At 44.2% G+C, this 18,755-nt stretch overlaps 1 protein-coding gene across 2 annotated transcripts in view; it reads right to left on the reverse strand.

The window, feature by feature from the left end:
• The window catches only part of SRC (SRC proto-oncogene, non-receptor tyrosine kinase), a 62,208-nt gene that overhangs the window by 15,139 nt on the left and 28,314 nt on the right, over window positions 1–18,755 (reverse strand). Inside the window, exons 3-6 of one of the 2 annotated variants that reach the window (XM_075349812.1) lie at window positions 14,773–14,872; window positions 1,956–1,970; window positions 1,756–1,854; window positions 308–411 (exon numbers count right to left, since the gene is read on the reverse strand). In XM_075349812.1, the coding sequence (XP_075205927.1) occupies window positions 308–411; window positions 1,756–1,854; window positions 1,956–1,970; window positions 14,773–14,872 (318 nt within the window). The remainder of the gene's footprint in view (window positions 1–307; window positions 412–1,755; window positions 1,855–1,955; window positions 1,971–14,772; window positions 14,873–18,755) is intronic. The other variant, XM_075349814.1, reaches the window with a different exon arrangement.

The raw sequence follows: 18,755 nt of genomic DNA on the forward strand, positions 1-18,755 counted from the left end.
GCGCTGCCGAGAACAATGGCGGTCTATGTGCACTGAGAGATCTGTTAGTCTATTTGCCAAGGCAGACCAAACGACCATCGATTGGTAAAACGTAAGAGACTGGTGGTCATATAGTGTTATTGGTCAGGCCATGTAACCAGACTTTAAAAATACACACTGGCAACCCCTTTGTCATGTCCATATCCACAGGTGTTACCTATTGTTCACATCACCTATTAGAAACTGGCGCAAACATTTTTTGTGACTCAGTTTAAGGAATTTGAGTCCTTCACCATGTTCCCACTACATATACAGTGATGCACTTCACCTTTGGTGGTCTCACTCTCCCGCACAAGGAACGTTCCTCGTGGATTCTCTTGGTTCAGCAGCAGACGTTCAGACTCCCTACGAGTAATCTTGCCCAAGTACCACCTGCAGAAGAGTATAATCAACGTCAATACATTTTGCAGGACTTAACTAGAGAGATTAAAAGGGGTTGTCCACTACTTTTACATTGATGGCTTATCCTTAGAATAGGTCACCAATGTCTAATTGGTCGGGGTCCGACACCCTACACCCCCATTGATCAGCTGTGCTCTGTGGCGGTAGCACATGGCCAAAAATGCTCAGTTCCGTAATTGCCCCATCTTCTAATAGTGGCCACAGCTGGGTACTGCACATCTGCCTGCTACTGCTTTGAAAAGGAGGTGGATGTGCAGTATCAGAAGATTGGGCAGTTCCGGAACTGAGCATTTCCGGCCACCTGCTGCCGGCACAGAGAACAGCTGATCAGCGGGGGTACTGGGTGTCAGACCCCGACTGATCAGACATTGATGACCTAGCCTAAGGGTAGGCCAAAGTTAAAGTAGTGGACAACCTCTTTAATGCATACCAAATTTTAGGAGAATTCTAGAGTAGAGAAAAAGCAGATAAAAGGGTGGGATGCAAGAGGGTAAAGTGAAGCTCCTTCCTGAAGTATAAAATGTGGCTGCCATTTTAAAAAATACTTCAATTACCCCCTCCCGTGTTATTGTAAACCCCTTAAAATGTAATAAAGTATACAAAATTCATTAAAATGTGGATGCCAAATAAAACTTATCTCCTATTCATGGTACAAGTGATAAATGTATGATCCAATAACCCCCACCAAACACTAAACAGAGGTCCCGAGCTAACATTCCGGAGTTTAAATGGAGCAGTGGTTAAAAAAAAAAAAAAAAAAAAGATGCACCGTCAGTCCATTCAATATCTATATGGACTCTTCTGGAATGGGGACCACCACTTTTTGGGTATCCAAGAAGTTATATTTAGTGCCTATCGATTTTTTGGAAGGAGAAATTCTTTTATGAAAATTTCTTAGACAGTTATATTGTGTAATGTCCCCTCAGGCCCTACTAATATAACAATGTATACATTTTGCATAGACTGCTCCTTTAAATGGTTGAAATGACTATTCTCCAAGGTTCTAAAAATAATCCCTTTTGCACTGACTGATAATGCCACCACATGGCCTCTGCTGGTCCTACTGACCCATAGTAATAAAACAGACAACTAAGGAGAACGTAATACTCTCTATGACATGCCTCCACTGAGAATCTGAACGTCTCCAATAGCAGCATATTAAGGAATGGCAAATTCTACCATTACCACCATACTGAAAATAACCTGAAAAGATGCTTAGCTTGAAAAGGATGCAAAGAACGGTAAGAGTGTTGAGCATACATGTAAGGAAGGGCGTAGACAGCAGAGACCGTTATGTATTTTTCACATACTCACTCTTCTGCCTGAATGGAGTCAGAAGGAGCCACATAGTTGCTGGGAATATAGCCCGTCTGGCCTGAGCTGAGTGATCGAGCCAGCCACCAATCTCCTTCCCTGCAGGAGACAAAACTTTACTTCTATACACCGCTTTCAAATATGGATACATGCCATACAATGAACAGAAGGGATCATGCAGAACCTATCCAGCCACATACCTGATGTCCGGTCTCCTATGGGGCAGCATGTGAGAGAAAGAAACACGGGATCATACATGTGACAGAAGCAGTGCAGGAGTGAGAAAGAGCCCAGCACATGAGCGACACACAGCACAACTGATTACAAGACCAACACCAACAGATAAAACTGGAATTTGGCCAGAGACATCAATATTACACTACAAAGCCTAATACTTCACAAGCAAATGTTAAAAGCAATGTCAGCTTGCAACAATTTATACTTGCTCCAATTTAAATAAATATTAAGTAACTTTCCAAGTAATCATCATGAATTTTCAACTACAACTGCTACGCATATATATAAATTTGCTATCCCGAACCACTTTGGGCCGTGGCTCTTCTTCCTCTTCCTCCTTAGGGACTACAAGCTTCATCTCACCCTTTAACAACCAGTGGCAGGACATTCGATGGATCCTTACTAAACACTGGAATGTTTTAAAGACTGATCCAGGCCTGAAAAGTTTCATCTCTGATCGTCCTCTGATGACGGCTAGGCGTGGCAGGAGCCTCAATGACCTATTGGTACACAGCCATTATATCACCAAGGCTGGTTTGCCTTTTTTTACGGGTCAGCCAAAGTAGGGCTGTTTCCCTTGTGGCTCTTGCCTCGCCTGCCATAACATCATTTGGACGACTACTTTTCAAGCTGCCAACTCCAACAGACAATATCAAATCCGTCATTACAGATCTTGCAATACTACTGGGGGTCATCTACCATGCCACTTGTGGATGTGGCCTCATTTATATTGGATTGACTTCGCGCCAACTTCGCCGGAGAACACGTGAACATGTCCGTGACATTCTAGCTGCGGCAGAAATCCAATCTGTGGAGACGTTGAAAACGTTACCACGTCATTTTAAACTCAAACATAATTGTGATCCGTCTAGTCTCGTAGTCTGTGGAATTGATAAAGTACATCTGGGGGACACGGGGCGGTGATCTTAAGAAAAGGCTGGCACAACGGGAATGCCAGTGGATCTTCTGCCTCGGTACAGTGTCCCCGGATGGACTGAATGAGAGAATTTCATTCACACCATTCCTTTGATTTGGAGGAGTCAAGCGTTCTCTTCCACAGACTGACTTACGCTCCTCTGTTTCTGTATGCCTCATCTGCCCTGATATGATTTTTGGGGGTCCTTTATCCTTGTATCCGCTCGCTAATCGTGTCTTTTTTACATGTCTATATCAGTATATTTGATTATTTGCTCTATTTTGTGAATTGTTGCACCGTCTCTCACCCACCTCTGTTTTAATGTTTTTATTACTTTTTAGCAGTGTTTTTCTAATTTTGTTTTTTGTTGTTTATTCTTTTTCAGATATGCCTCTACAATTTTTCACATTTCTGCTTGGGTGTGTATATATATATTATATAGCGGTTTTCGGCAGTGATAAACAGCTGGAACATACGATCTAGGAATATTTGTGTTAATATCTAATATTGATGCTTTGGAGAATTAGTTATTAATATTTTCTTATTATACTTGATTTACATATGCCGTATTCCTAGAATTCTGTCCTTATCTGTGCCAGTAAGATGGCCGTCGCTGATTGACGCTGCAAAGGAGCACTGGTGCGCGCGCACTCTGGCCCGGCCTCAGCACTATGACTTCTGGGTATGACGTCATCGGGGGATCTTCCCGAACCCGGAAGTCATATCGAGTGCCTGGGTCCGGAGTGAGCTATACGCTCAGGTGATTCCAGTCACAGCATTACCCTATCAGCCTCTGCTCCACCTCGGCCGGCTCCTTATATATACCCTGCTCACACTGCAGCCGCTACGGTCTCCTGAAGCAGTTAGAGAAACACGTGTCGAGACTGGTCCCACACCATGGACGGCAGTCTTTCCCTTACAGCCCTCTTTTACTTATATACAGGTAGGCTTTTTGGATGTTAACCACCACCAATGTTTTAGGGGTCCAACTTTTCCTATATATGTATATATTTTTACATTGGTGGCTATTTATACACTTGGCCTCCTGTCTGACTTGTTGCTATGGTAGGGGGGGTCACAGTTTCCCGTCCTTTCTGTGGGATTGTTCTCCTCTGCTCCAACTACCTCTTTTTCTGGTTTTTATATTAGTATTGATTAATCATGTACTGTGATATTCTCACTTTTATAAAATTAGTGTTGCACTTTTTCTACAATAAAATTGATATACTTTTTTCAAACAGTGGTCTATTATTTATTTCGTACTAGCATGGTATAGCCCCTTCTGTTCTCTGTTGTTCACTTCATTATGCCTTGGGGTACATGCATCCTTTCACCATCATGAGGTCCAGTTGTCCTGGTCTTTGTTTTTTGCATATATGTGTGCCTCCAAGAGGACACCCTACAAAGAAACTCTGATCAGATTCTGGAGGCATGTGCCACTCCATATGTTTTTTAGGGTTTTGATGAAAAATATTTGCAAAATGTTTTATTTTAGATGTAATCTAACAGAGAAAATATATTGTGAAGGTGGAGAGCGATATTTATATAATATATAATATATATTATATAAAAATAATATTTTATAAATGGTATTAAGTAGTTAAAGGGGACCTGTCACCAGTTTCTTGCCCCATAAACTGTGGCCACCACCAGTGGGCTCTTATATACAGCATTCTAACATGCTGTACATAAGAGCCCAGACCACTGTGTAGAACATAAACACTTTATAATACTCACCTAAACCGGTCGCTGCGGGGGATGTGGCTCAGAAGGGCGTCTCAGTTGTCCGGTGCCGGCGCCTGCTCTTTCAGCCGTTTTCGTCCTCCTTCTGAATCCTGTGTGCATGACGCGTCTACGTCACACACACACACACGCCGGTCCTGCGCAGTAGCACTATAATACTTTGATCTGCCCTCAGGGCAAATCAAAGTGCGCCTGCTCAAGACCTGAATGCCGGCGAGTGTCTATGACGTCAACGTGTCATGTACCGCGGCTAGACAAGAAGGACGACGGAGGCGGTGCCGGCCCCGGAGGACAAGAACGCCCATATGACCCACATCCACCGCAGCGACCGGTTTAGGTGAGTAAGATAAAGTGTTTTTTATTTTGTCACAGCGGCCTGGGCTCTTATATACAGCATGTTAGAATGATGTATATAAGAGCCCACTGGTGGTGGCCGCAGCTTATAGGACAAAAAACTGGTGACAGGTTCCCTTTAAGGTGCTACAAAAACGTGGAATCCAGGTAATGATACTGTGGAGTAGAAAAGCGCAATAGGGTCTTACCTGGTAGAGAAATTAAAAAGGCAAGGGATAAGGTACACTCACCTTTTCAGGTTGTGCAAAGTCACAACCCTTATGAAGCACATACAATAATGGTATCAGCTGCAGCCCCAAGGTGTAAGACATATAATCAATAGAAGAAAATCGGATCTAAGCCGCGCTAATACTCAATTTGATATTAATGTAATTCCTTTATTGTTCATACAGGTTGACGCGTTTCAGAGACATCTGTCTCCTTCATCAAAGGAACAATATGTCATCAACTCCAGAGAAGCCTTCCTATATACATACGTGGCACTTCACTTGTACATAGGGAGGCTTCTCTGGAGCGTTTTTGGCCTATAAGCTGCGGCCACCATCACCGGGTTCTTATATACAGCATGTTAAAATGCTGTATATAAGAGCCCAGGCCGGGGGTATAACATAAACACTTTATAATACTTACCTAATGGTCTCACGGTGAGCCTTATGGGTGTCTCCGTTGTCCGGTAGCGGCGCCTCCTCTTTCGTCCATCTTTGTCCTCTTTCTGAAGCCTGGGTGCATGACACAGCTACGTCATACACACTCGCCGTTCCTGCGCAGGCGCACTACATTACTTTGATCTGCCCTGCTCAGGGCCTGAATGCCAGCGAGTGTGGATGACGTCAGACCAGTCATGCACCGCAGCTAGAGCAGAAGGAGCACAAAGATGGACAAAAGAGGCGGCGCCGACACCAGACAACGGAGACGCCCATAAGGCCCACCACGCGACCATTAGGAAAGTATTAAAGTGTTTTTTGTTATACCCCCGGCCTGGGCTCTTATATACAGCATGTTAGAATGATGTATAGAACAGCCTGGTGGTGGTGGCCGCAGCTTATAGGCCAAAAAGTGGTCCCTTTAATATCAAATTGAGTATTAGTGCGGCTTAGACACAATTTGTTCTTCTATTGGATTATACAAAAACATAGAAAAGAGAGGAAAGAGAAAAAAAACAAAACAAAACCCACAACAGCATAAATGATCATAATCTGAGAAAGATTCAGATTGGTGGTCAGGAATAACCACCAACCCACTTTAAAGAGAATGACCTGCTGCTTAAATTGCATTTTTATGTGAAATATACTTTATATAAAAAGTTTTGAGTTTTGATTTGCTTTTTTTTTTTTTTTTTTTTTTTTAAATGTCACCTTTACATTTTTGCAATAACCACTAAGCCTAGTACAAGACTCACTTCCTGCTCGGCAGTCTCAATCACAGGCAATGTGATGAGCACAAGCAGTGCCTCAATACAGAACACTTGATCCACCATTACAATAATATGTTCAGAGATACCGCCTCCCAATGACCCGACCCACATAGTCCCGCCCTGCTGCACACGCAAGTCATGCAACTCCTTTCTGGACCTTTGAGAATGGATGTTTGATTTCAGAAAAAAAACAAATCTGGAAACTAAAAGGTATGATTTGATTCACCATGCTAGCTCCAGTATGGCACTGCCTTTACTTTATATGGGAAAATCCTGATGTTGGTTCCCTTTAAAATAAATAAAACGTTTAAAAAGTTGTGAAAAAAATTCTGAACTCTGTCAGAAATAAAAATAGTTTGTGTCGCTACTGTCCACACACATAGAGATAGAGATATATATATATCTATCTATCTCAATGGAGCTGGAATCTGTATTTACATTATTTTGTGGTCCACACAATGTATTAATTGCTTTTTATTTTGGGGGGATAGTTGCAAACAAAAAAACCCCAAAAAACTGGCAGTTTGATTTTTTTTTCTTTATTACATTCATCTTACGAGTTGAATTTTTTAATGTCAATGACCTTGAGCATCAATTACAGCTTGACGATGACGTCAAGTTGTTGTCTGCTGAGGCATGGTATCCCGCTCCTTTTGAAGGGTGGCCCTCAGGTCATTGAGGTTATGGAGTACAGAGTTACGAGCCTCTACATGACGGACTCAGCTGATCCCATAGGTTTTCTATGGGATTCAGGTCTGGAGAAGCTCCATTTGAGGAACCCTAGTCTCCAGCAGTCATTCCCTAATAATGCAACCTTGATGAGCTTCTACTATGCTACATACTATGGAAGCACAGAATAGAAAATAGCCACTAAGCTATAAGCTGTATGTAATTTTTAGATTTAACTTTAGTATAAAGTCTTAGCAAGGGCATCAAACATCACAAAGTCAGATGTAATTACAAAACTTAATCGCTGTGGCAGGAAGTACAGGGAAAGGTGGGGAGTTAGGAAGCATTATACTGGGAGCAGCAGACAATAGGCAAAGAGTACGATTTATTATTTTAACCCATTCTGAGCAGGTTTTTTTTTTTACAAAAATGGTTGTAGATTAAAGAGCAATGTATTATAGAAAAGGTTTCTCAAGACAAACATTCTATGACTGTTCATGCATATTTCTTCCCTTTCTGGGCTCAGCCTGACCAAGCAAATATGTTTATTTCTAACACAGAGAGATGGCAATAGTAACAAATAATTGGGCATGTTCACATCCAACATGCCCAATCCTTCACTCCCCTCACATCAAACTATTCGCCAAATTCAGCCCAGTTTGTTTCCTGTCTATAGGCAACTTTAAATCCATTCTGGTAAACCGTTCCATGTTGGTCTGTCAATGACTGAAGTAATGTGGGTTATCCATGATTACAGTAAAAATATAAAAGTTGAAACTGTACAATACTTTTTGTGCCATTTGGCGTCACAGAAGGGCACTACTGTCTGAACACTACACCCGCCTTACATGTGCTTGCAGGAATATACTAGGCATGGTTTTAAATAGCAATGCACTTCCATAGGGCTATTCTAGGAAACACTGCTTTAGCAGCAGGATCACTAACCTAATGCGGCAGGGGGCATCACATGTCTGTCAGTGCCTATAAACTGTAACCTATTCACACAGCATAAAATCAAAATGCGCAATTCTGTGCAGAATACATATTTTATATACTCTATATATTTATTAACAGTAGACCTCACATCTATAAATGGTGCACAGGAAGAAAACTCCAGAAAGAAAAGTAAGAAATAAAGAATAGAATTTGTATGCAGCAGCACATCAATATAAAAGAGTAAGAAAAAAAAATAGTGCGGTATTTCACATGGTTAAAAACAGTTTATAACAGAAGTCAGGGACAAACCCCATGTCTCCAGATTCGCTTCGCCCCATTTCATTAACACATTGACATTCTAACTAACATTCTTGCTTTAAAAGGGAACCGGTCACCAGATTTGGGGCCTAATAGCTGCGGCCACCACTAGTGATCTCCTATATACAGCATTTTAACATGCCCAGACTGGTCGGATGGGTGTCTCCGTTCTCCGGCACCTCCTCTTTCGGCCGTCTTTGTTCTTCTGAAGCCTGGGTGCATGACGCATCCTACGTCATGCACACAGGCCGGCATTGAGGTCCTACACATGCGCACTACAATACTTTGATCTGCCCTGCTCAGAGCAGATCAAAGTGCACCTGCACAGGACCTCAATGTCGGCCCTTGTGCATGCCAATACAATCACTGATCTCGGGGAGACCAGCCATAAAAAACACTGCCGGCAGCCAGCAAAGGCGCTCAACACAGTGAAATCCTAGGTGCATTGCCCCCTGGGAAGTATGCCAATCAAAAAAGGTCCGTGGAGCCTCTGTTAGGAGTAGGACCTAGCCAAGGAGTTGCTCTTTGTAAGGAGACCACCATATTAAAGTGGTCCTTTTAGTCAATATCCAACTCTTTGACAAGTTTACAGATATGACAAGGGATATACCAAGGCCAGGTATCCATCCACAGACAGCTGTTTCGGGGTATTGCCCCTCATCAGTGCCCCACTCCTTGGCTAGGTCCTTCCCGGAGGAATATCTGGCTATTGTTCTGTGTTGAGACTCCTAACAGAGGCTCCACTGACCTTTTTTGATTTGCATACTTCCCATGGGGCAATGTACCTAGGATTTCACTGTGTTGAGAGCCTTTGCTGGCTGCGGGAAGTGTTTTCTCTGGCTGGTCTGACTGAGATCAGTGATTGTTTTGTCTTGCTGGTCTACTAGGCATTGCTCCCGCCTGGCCAGAATCATACTCCACACTGATGAGGGGCAATAACCCGAAACAGCTGTCTGTGGATGGATACCTGGCATTGGTATTTCCCTTGTCATATTTTTAAAATTGTCAAAGAGTTGGATATTGACTAAAAGGGCCACTTAATATGGTGGTCTCCTTAAAAAGAGCCATTCCTTGGCTAGGTCCTTCCCGGAGGGATATCTGGCTATTTTTCTGTGTCGAGACGCCTAACAGAGGCTCCACTGACCTTTTTTGATTTGGCCTTTGTGCATGACGTACGACGCGTCATGCACCCAGGCTTCAGAAGAACAATGATAAAGATGGCCGAAAGAGGACACGCCGGACCCAGGTGAGTATTATAAAGTGATTTTTACATTTTACGCAGCGGCCTGGGTTTTTATATACAGCATGTTAGAATGCTGTAGATAAGAGCCCACTGGTGGTGGCCACACCTTATAGGCCCCAAATCTGGTGACAGGTTCCCTTTAAAGGGATTGTGCACTACTTGGGCAACCTGTTCTCATTCGCTATGTCTGCCCCCATAAAAATAAAGTGTATAGTCACCTCTGCTATCGACGCAGTTTCAGCGACATTGGGACTCTCATTCCTGGGGCCCATGTGACACACGCGAGACCCGCTACCAATTACCACCGGCATGTCTGTCCCGGTCTTTGGATGTAGAGATCGCTGGAACCACGCTGGCAATGGAGGGAGATGAAGGCTTTTTTTTTTTATTGGGGCACACATGGTGAATGAGAAGGGGTTGTCCAAGTAGTGGACAACCCCTTTAACATTGAGTCGGGTACTGTCAATATTAACACACCCTGACCAAACTGGATTCAACGGTTATTTTAAAAACAGCAGCTGCACGTGATGATCCTGCTCCCAGTTTGGTTATGTCCTTGGAAGTATGTAAAGCATTTAATTCTGTTGAATGGCAATATTTGCATTCACTATTATTGTATGTCACATTTTATCCCTTTGTTTTTGTACTCGAGTTAAAAACTCCTACATGATTCTCAGAGTAAAAATTCAGATTAAGGGCTCATGCGCACATTGCTGAATTTCATGCATTTACGCTGCATATTGCACCGCAGCGTAAATGCATGCGACCTGCATCCCCAGCACAATTTATGTAGATTGTGCTTAATCCATGTGCACGTTGCGTTTGAGAGCGCAGCGATTTGGATGGCAAAATTTTTTTCCCAAATCGCTGCGTTCTAAGAAGCAACATGTCAATTATTCCGTGCGCTTTGGATGCAGCCCCAGCTCTGTCTATGGGAGAGGCAGCATCCAGAGCGCATGAAATCTGCTTTTTTTTCTGCAGAAACACTGCATTCATTATGCGGTGTTTCTGCAGTGATTTGACGCGCACATGAGCTGTCAAATCCCTGCAGAAACCTCTGCAGGGACACGACGCAACGTGCGCATACAGCCTAACTTGGGTTTGTCACAACCTTTTTTCTTACAAAGAGGGACTAGACAGGGGTGTCTTCTGCTTTTCACAGTGGCCACTGGCCCTGGCTATTCAAATGGCTCAGAATATTAAGGGTTTAATCCGAGGATGCTTAACAGAAAAGTCTCCTTATATGCAGATGATACCTTAGCACCTCTGGTGGACGTCAGTCCTCCCCTGACTTCCCGCCTCAGGTTAATGGATGATTTGGGGTAATTTTCTGGTTTGCAGGTTAATTGGCAGAAATGCTGGTCAACCAGTTGCTACTAATTTTACGTATTTGGGGGTTATAGTTTCTCAAAAGCTAGAAAGATTTATTGCAATAAACATTGATCCTCCATTAGACAGGTAGGCACCTTAACATCTCCCTCTAACCCTTATTGGGCGCATAAATCTTTTTAAAATTATTTGCCCAAATTCTTAATAGTTATTTAATGCCTTCTTGGTTATGAATACTAGTGGCAAGGAGGTTCCCCTTAAATCAGCTTATCTACTTTGCAAGCACCAAAACATCATGGAGGTCTGGCGGATCCTGATATTCTTTTACTTTGTGGTTGCTCAGTGATTGTACCCCCATTGGTGGATAGATATTGACATGAGCCATGCCGCCAAGGCCCTAGCAGAAGTTTTGATGGCTTCTTATGAAGGTTTAACCATACTAAAATAATGTGGCCTCAAAGCCAATCCCTCTTAAGGGCAGTAGCTGATTTGTTGGCAATAGCACAGAATATATTGAGGGGCTCGGATACACCACTAATGTCTCCAAGGGTGCCACTCTGGTTTAACCCTCACCATTCACATTTATGTGCTCTGCCTGATGTGGTCTTCTGAGTGAGGCACAATGTCAAATTTACCTTTCATATTTTATCAAAAAAACCTCCAAATTGCTTACCTTTGAGGATTTCCAAGCTAAATATGGGGTTCCTGATACTGCTAAGTACCTATACATTCAACTCCGTCACGCAATGCGTACTCAGTATGGAGTAGCGTCAGTGTCCCAAGCCTTGTAAAAATTGGAGGGGCTCAGGCATATGGGATTTACCTAAACTCTCACACAATCATATGGTCTTCTCCAGCCTTATGAGAAATGGGTGGCAGATATACCAAACTAAAGAGGAATGGAGAATAATGGAAGATGCATTTTATTCCTCAGTGGTGAATGCTAGGGACTTTTTGATCTAGAAAAAAAAAATTCCAAACCAGACAGGTTGTGGAGGTTTGGGATAGCCCCGAACGATTTGTGCTTTTAGAGTCGGTGGGCTCCTTCTGAGTCCAATTTGCTGAAAATTCTTCCATTCTGGGCTGAGCTACTTCTGTTTCTTCATGAACACTTAGAATCCCCTAGGGTGCTGTCCCATAAAGTGTGCCTGCTGGGTATTATAGACAAGTTCATTGATGGGTCCTAAGACTTTTTTTTTATTTCTGTTTTTCTGTGATAGATTAATTATAATGGCAAGGAAATCCATGGAAGCCCTCTGTGAGCTCCTTTGGTTGCCTTTAGTCAAATATATTCCACTATATGAATAGGAGATGTGCTTGTAGATGGTGGTTCGCAGTAGCAGACACTGCCCAATAAGGCTCCCATGCAAGCCCTCTGTATATTTAGTATGGTATGGCTACAGGGGAGGGGGATTACTGGCAATGGAACTGATAGGATTGTGTGTTGTGTATGAGGTGGTAGGTATGTATATGCTTCTTTAGTTTTTGTTAAATTGTTTCTATGCAACTACAATATATTGATGTAAAGTCAGACATTGCACTAGCTGGAAAGGACATTGATGATACTTATGCATTTCACACCATAAGATTTTTAAAGCAATGTCTCAAACAAAGACTCCATTAACCCCTTAATAACATATGATGCACAGTTACGTCATAAGTTGTGTACCTGCTTTTGATGCGGGCTCGCATGCTGAGCCCGCATCTTTCCCAACAGATGATGGCTGAATCATTCAACCATCATCTGCCTTTATCAGCTGCAAGTGAAGGGGCGCTCGGCTAGTGGCTGTTCACATGTTAAATGCTGCTGGCAATCTCTGAGATTGTGATTTAACACACACCGGCAGGAGTGCGTGACATACTATGAGCCCATAGGCGCGTCAATGAAGCCCCATGATCACGTCAATGGGGGTCTGCTGAAGAACCACATTCTTGTCACGCCAAGTCTCTTGTGAAAGCAAGCGTTTAGCTGGCGTTCATGGGAGACCGTGACACTTGCTATACACAGTAGTGCCATTTTCACTAATTCACTAGTTTAAAGTGGTGGAGGGAATAAAAACCTGTACGTTTGGTATCTGCATAATGGTACGGACCTAAAGAATCATACTGCCAGGTCCGTTTAACCGTATAGTGAGCATAGTAAATTTTAAAAAAAAAAAAAAAAAAAACCAAAAAACAACAAAATTGTGAAATTACACTTTTTTGCGCTACTTCAACGCACTTTGAAATAATTTCTTGCTTTCCAGTGCATTACATGAGAAGATGGATGCGGTCATTCAAAAGTACAACTTGTCCCACAAAAAGGCCTAATACACTTACGTAGAAGGAAAATGATAATTTAAAAAAAAAAATGTTACGGCTCTTGCAAGAAGGGGAGGACAGAAAAAAGAAAAAAAAAATGGAAAATATCAGGTGATGAAAAGGTTAAATAGGCTTGTGACGTTGCTAGGAGTTAGAACCTTACGCTTTGATACACGTAGGCAAGGCTCTTAACATCACTCTTTCGAAAATATTTTCAACCACGTGAGAAGTCAAATTATTTTTTTCTATCATGGTACTGCTCGATGCAGTGTCTCATTTTTGGAACGTAAACACATTATAGGCTGTGCGGAAAATATGAGCTCTTGCTTATCAGTATCAGTCAGCTGCTAGAGGACACGATGATATCACTATATTATCAATGTGTCAGAGATGCAACTAAGGCTACTTTCACACTTGCGTTGGACGGCTTCCGTTGCTATCCGCAACCTTGAGGAATTATGGTAACCGTTGCAGGAAACCGTTATATTCCTCATAGACTTCTATTAGCTACGGATAGAAACAGATGGTCTTGCGTTGCATCCGCTGCACGACGCAGCGTCGTTATTTTGACGCTGCGTCGGGCGGATGGAACGCTGCTTGTAACGTTTTTTGAGCAGCGCAATCCATAGGATTTCGCTGCGCATGATCTCTCTGGCTCCCTGCACTCGTAACCAGGGTAAACATCGGGTTACTAAACAGTGCGCTTTCCCTAGTTATCCGATATTTACCCTGGCTACGGATGCAGGAAGCCCGACACTTTCCCGCTCTGCTCCGCCCCCTCCCGCACTTCACGTGTACGCACGCACACACACACTCACCTGTCCCCAGCCTTGCATTCCTCGCTGAACTGACGTCCTCAGTGCCATGGTCCCGCTCGGCTCCACAAACACCGCACTCAGCCCCCCTCACACATTCTCGGCGGGCGAACGATCAGCTGATCACCCGGCGACCGGCTGCTGTGAGCGATCAGCTGATCACCCGGCGACCGGCTGCTGTGAGCGATCAGCTGATCACCCGGCGACCGGCTGCTGTGAGCGATCAGCTGATCACCCGGCGACCGGCTGCTGTGAGCGATCAGCTGATCACCCGGCGACTGGCTGCTGTGAGCGATCAGATGATCACCCGGCGACTGGCTGCTGTGAGCGATCAGCTGATCGTTCACAATAGTCTGCCGCCAGTAAAACGAAAAAAGAAAAAACAAAAAAAAAGAAAAAAATAATAAAGATTCCGTTGTTTTGTACGATCCGTTGCATCCATTATGCCATTAAATGCAACACATCCGTTGTATCCGTCACACAACGCAATGCAACGGATACCGTTCAACGCAAGTGTGAAAGTAGCCTATTAGGGCAGGACCATGTGAGTACACCACTGGGGGAAGCTGCAAGGAATGAAGTTACTGAGGATCTATGGAACCTGGATGAAAAGCAGACAAAGGACATCAGAAAAATACAAAGAAGCCACAAAATGTTAATGCTTCCACTCCCTATAGGAGTCTCAATCACCCCCTTTGCCTAGAGGTCTGATCATTTATGAGGTCTTACACAAGCCACTCACGTGTTGTTGACGATTTGTAATCTGTCTCCTTTTTTGAAAGATAAGTCAGTTTCTGTACGAGACTCGTAATCATAAAGGGCCACAAAGGTGGTGACGCCCCCTATAGAGAAGAAAAGAACGGAGGGTCAAAATATACATATATTTGTACAAGACATAACCTGGTTATAACAGATGGAGGAGATTTCTAGTGGTTGGGACCAATCATTTCAGTCCTATGACTATAAAGACAATTGTGTTTCTAAAGTAAAGTTAGATGATTAACTTTTATGGTTATATCTAAACCCAACTTAAGTCCAGTAAAAACCTGAAAATTCAGGTTTCAGTGCAGTTAAAGGGAATCTGTCACCAGTTTTTGCTCCCCCATCTGAGAACAGCATAATATAGAGACAGAGACCCTGATTCCAGCAATGTGTCATTTACTAAGCTGTTTGATGTCATTTTCATAAACTCAATGTTTTCTCTGCTGCAGATCTAGCAGTTATACAGAGCTCATGAATATGCTGGACTACCTGGCAGCAGGCAAAGTAGCTCTCTAATGATAATTACTGCTGGTTAAAATCAGTGATTTTATCAAATCTATACTTAGCAGCCCAGTAAGTGACACATCGCTGGAATCAGAGTCTTTGTCTCTACATTATGCTGCTCTTAGATTAGGTGACAAAAACCTGGTGACAGATTCCCTTTAAGGGAATAAAAACCTTTAAAATAGTCTGCAGCGCATACAAAAGGTTATGTTAAACCTGTTCCGTTTTTTAACAAAAGTTAAGATGTGGGGTTTAGCTAAGGACCAAGCTTTGTAATTGTGTGTTCTGTAACAAAGAGGGCGGAGGGGGGAGGGGGGAGGCTCCTGCTGCAGCTAGTCTTGGTGAGAAGCCTAAAGATATGAAAATAAACAAAAAAGTCTTCATGCCTAAGGCGGGCTTTACACGTTGCGACATCCCTAGCAATTGCTAGCGATGTCCAGCGCGATAACACCTGCCCCCGTAACACATGCGATATGTGGTGATTGCAGCCGTAGCAAACATTATCGCTACAGCAGCGTCACACGCACATACCTGCTCGGCGACGTCACAGTGACTGCCGAACAATCCCTCCTTCAAGGGGGAGGTGTGTTTGGCATCACAGCGACATCACCAATCGGCCGGCCAATATAAGCGGAGTGGCAGAGATGAGTGGGACATAACATCCCACCCACCTTCTCCCTTCCGCATTGCCGGTGGACGCAGGTAAGGAGATGTTAGTCGCTCCTGCAGGTTTACACACAGCGATGTGTGCTGCCGCAGGAGCGACGAACATTGTACCTGTGGTCGAACCAACATTATGGAAATGAACGACGCTACACCTATCAGCGATATTGTACGCTTCTGTGCTCGTTCATCGTCGCACCTAGGATTTACACGTTGTGATGTTGCTAACAGCGCGGGATGTGCGTCACTAACGACGTGACCCCGACAATATATCGGTAGCGATGTCGCAACGTGTAAAGCCCCCCCTAAGATCTAGAAAAACGATATATCACTGATGTACCCACTAAACTGTTCACCCCTCCCCCGAAAAATAAAAACAACCTATGCTCACTATAAGCCTAACCTATACTCACTTCCCATAGTAGCGCAATTCCTGTATTGTCACACGTCAGGGAGTAAATAACCCCAGCACCCCAACAGATGCAATCAGAAAATCAAATGCAACTTTATTGAAGAGCCAGCATTAGGATCCAATATGTAAAATAGCCAACGTTTTGGTCATCTGTGGACCTAGGTCAAGGCCTGTCTGTATGAGGGAGCTTACCTCCAGATTGCTGACCATTCTTAAGCTGGGGTCACACACAGCGACAGCGACGTTGCTGTTACGTCACCATTTTCTGTGATGCAACAGCGACCTTGTAAGTCACTGTTATGATCGCTGCTTAGCTGTCAAACACAGCGACGCAGCAGCGATCATAACGTCAAGCGTCGCTGTGCTACATGTGCAGAGAGCAGGGAGCCGCACACACTGCTTAGCGCTGGCTCCCTGCACTCCTAGCTACAGTACACATCGGGTTAATTACCCGATGTGTACTGCAGCTACATGTGCAGGGAGCCGCGCATACTGCTTAGCGCTGGCTCCCTGCACTCCTAGCTACAGTACACATCGGGTTAATTACCCGATGTGTACTGCAGCTACATGTGCACAGAGCAGGAGCTGGCACTGGCAGCGAGAGCGGCGGACGCTGGTAACGAAGGTAAATATCGGGTAACCAGGGAAAGGTCTTCCCTTGGTTACCCGATGTTTACCCTGGTTACAGCTTACCGCAGCTGCCAGATGCCGGCTCTTGCGCCCTGCTCGCTTCATTTCGTCGCTCTCTCGCTGTCACACACAGCGATGTGTGCGTCACAGCGGGAGAGCGGCGACCAAAAAATGAAGCTGGACATTCAGCAACGAGCAACGACCTCACAGCAGGGGCCAGGTCGTTGCTGGATGTCACACACAGCGACGTCGCTGCAACGTCACAGAAAATGGTGACGTAGCAGCGACGTTGTTGTGGTCGTCGCTGTGTGTGACACCACCCTTACCCTCGCTGAACTGGTAGTGCCAACACTATCAGGTGACCAGCCGGGAACAGCACAGCTGCACTAGGTTTGTATAGATTAAGGCCTTGTGCGCACTAGGCGTTTTTAGCGGCGTTTTTTACCGCGTTTTTGTGCTGAAAACGCAGTGAAATTGCTTCCCCAGCAATGTCTATGGGTTTTCAGAAGTGCTGTCCGCACACAGCGTTTTTTTTAGCTGCGTTTTTGTGGTGACCACAAAAATGCAGCATGTCAATTATTTCTGAGTTTTTCACTGCGTTTTTCACCCATTGAGTTCAATGAGATGTTCAACAACGCAATGAAAAACACATATAGCTTCGTTTCTATGACTAAAAACGCAGCTATAAACGCAAGGGGTGGGCAGTATAGTGACGTGTACAGGAAGAGGATTCTTTCTGTTGGTAAACACAGAAGCATGAATCCTCCCGATACCGTCACCGCTGCGTCCACAACCCGCCCGTTGCCATGTCAGCTCCGTGCGGCGCCATGTCTGGGCGGGAGGTGGAGGCAGCGGCGAAAACAAAAGTGAACAGTAGAAAAAAAAAAAAATATATGTCATATATACTCACCTGTCTGCAGGGTCCCCGTGCCATGCCCGCTCCCAGCTCCTGTCCCGGTACCGCCGCTTTGGCTGTGTGCAGTCTCCCCGGGGCACGTACGAAGCTTGCAGGACCTGGCGGTGGATCACCTGATGCAGTCACCTGACGCATCAGCTGATCGTAATTCTCGCGGTGTCGCTGGCTTTTTCGCACCCGGCCGGCTATCAGCTGATCCTGCCGTCAGGAGACTTCATTAGCTGATTACCGGGCAGCTCCTGCAGCGATGGGACAGGATCAGACTCTTATCCGATCGCTCCAGGAGCTGCCGGTAATCGGCACAGACGTGAGTATTTTTTTTTTTTATTTTTTTTTTTTGCACCGATGCATCATCTGATTGTATAATCGGCTTTTATACAATCAGCTGATGTGTGATGTGCTTCAGCCCCTAGAACCTGACACATCATCTGATCGCTTTGCCTTCCAGCAAACCGATCAGATGATATTGGATCCGGATTGGACGGCACGGGACCCTTGACCCAGGATTACTGCGGAGGGGGGTTTATTTCAATAAAGATGGAGTCACTAATTGTGTTGTGTTTTATTTCTAATAAAAATATTTTTCTGTGTTGTGTTTTTTTTTAGCTTTACTAGAAATTCATGGTGGCCATGTCTAATATTGGCGTGACACCATGAATTTCGGGCTTAGGGCCAGCTGATAATATACAGCTAGCCCTAACTCCATTATTACCCAGCGAGCCACAGTCACCAGGGTAGCTGGAAGAGTTGGATACAGCGCCAGAAGATGGCGCTTCGGAGTCGGAGGAGCTAAAAGGAATTATCTACTCTATTAAAATAAAATAAAAAAGTAAAAAAA

This window comes from Anomaloglossus baeobatrachus, chromosome 5 (assembly GCF_048569485.1).
Source record: "Anomaloglossus baeobatrachus isolate aAnoBae1 chromosome 5, aAnoBae1.hap1, whole genome shotgun sequence".
Lineage (NCBI taxonomy): Eukaryota > Metazoa > Chordata > Amphibia > Anura > Aromobatidae > Anomaloglossus > Anomaloglossus baeobatrachus.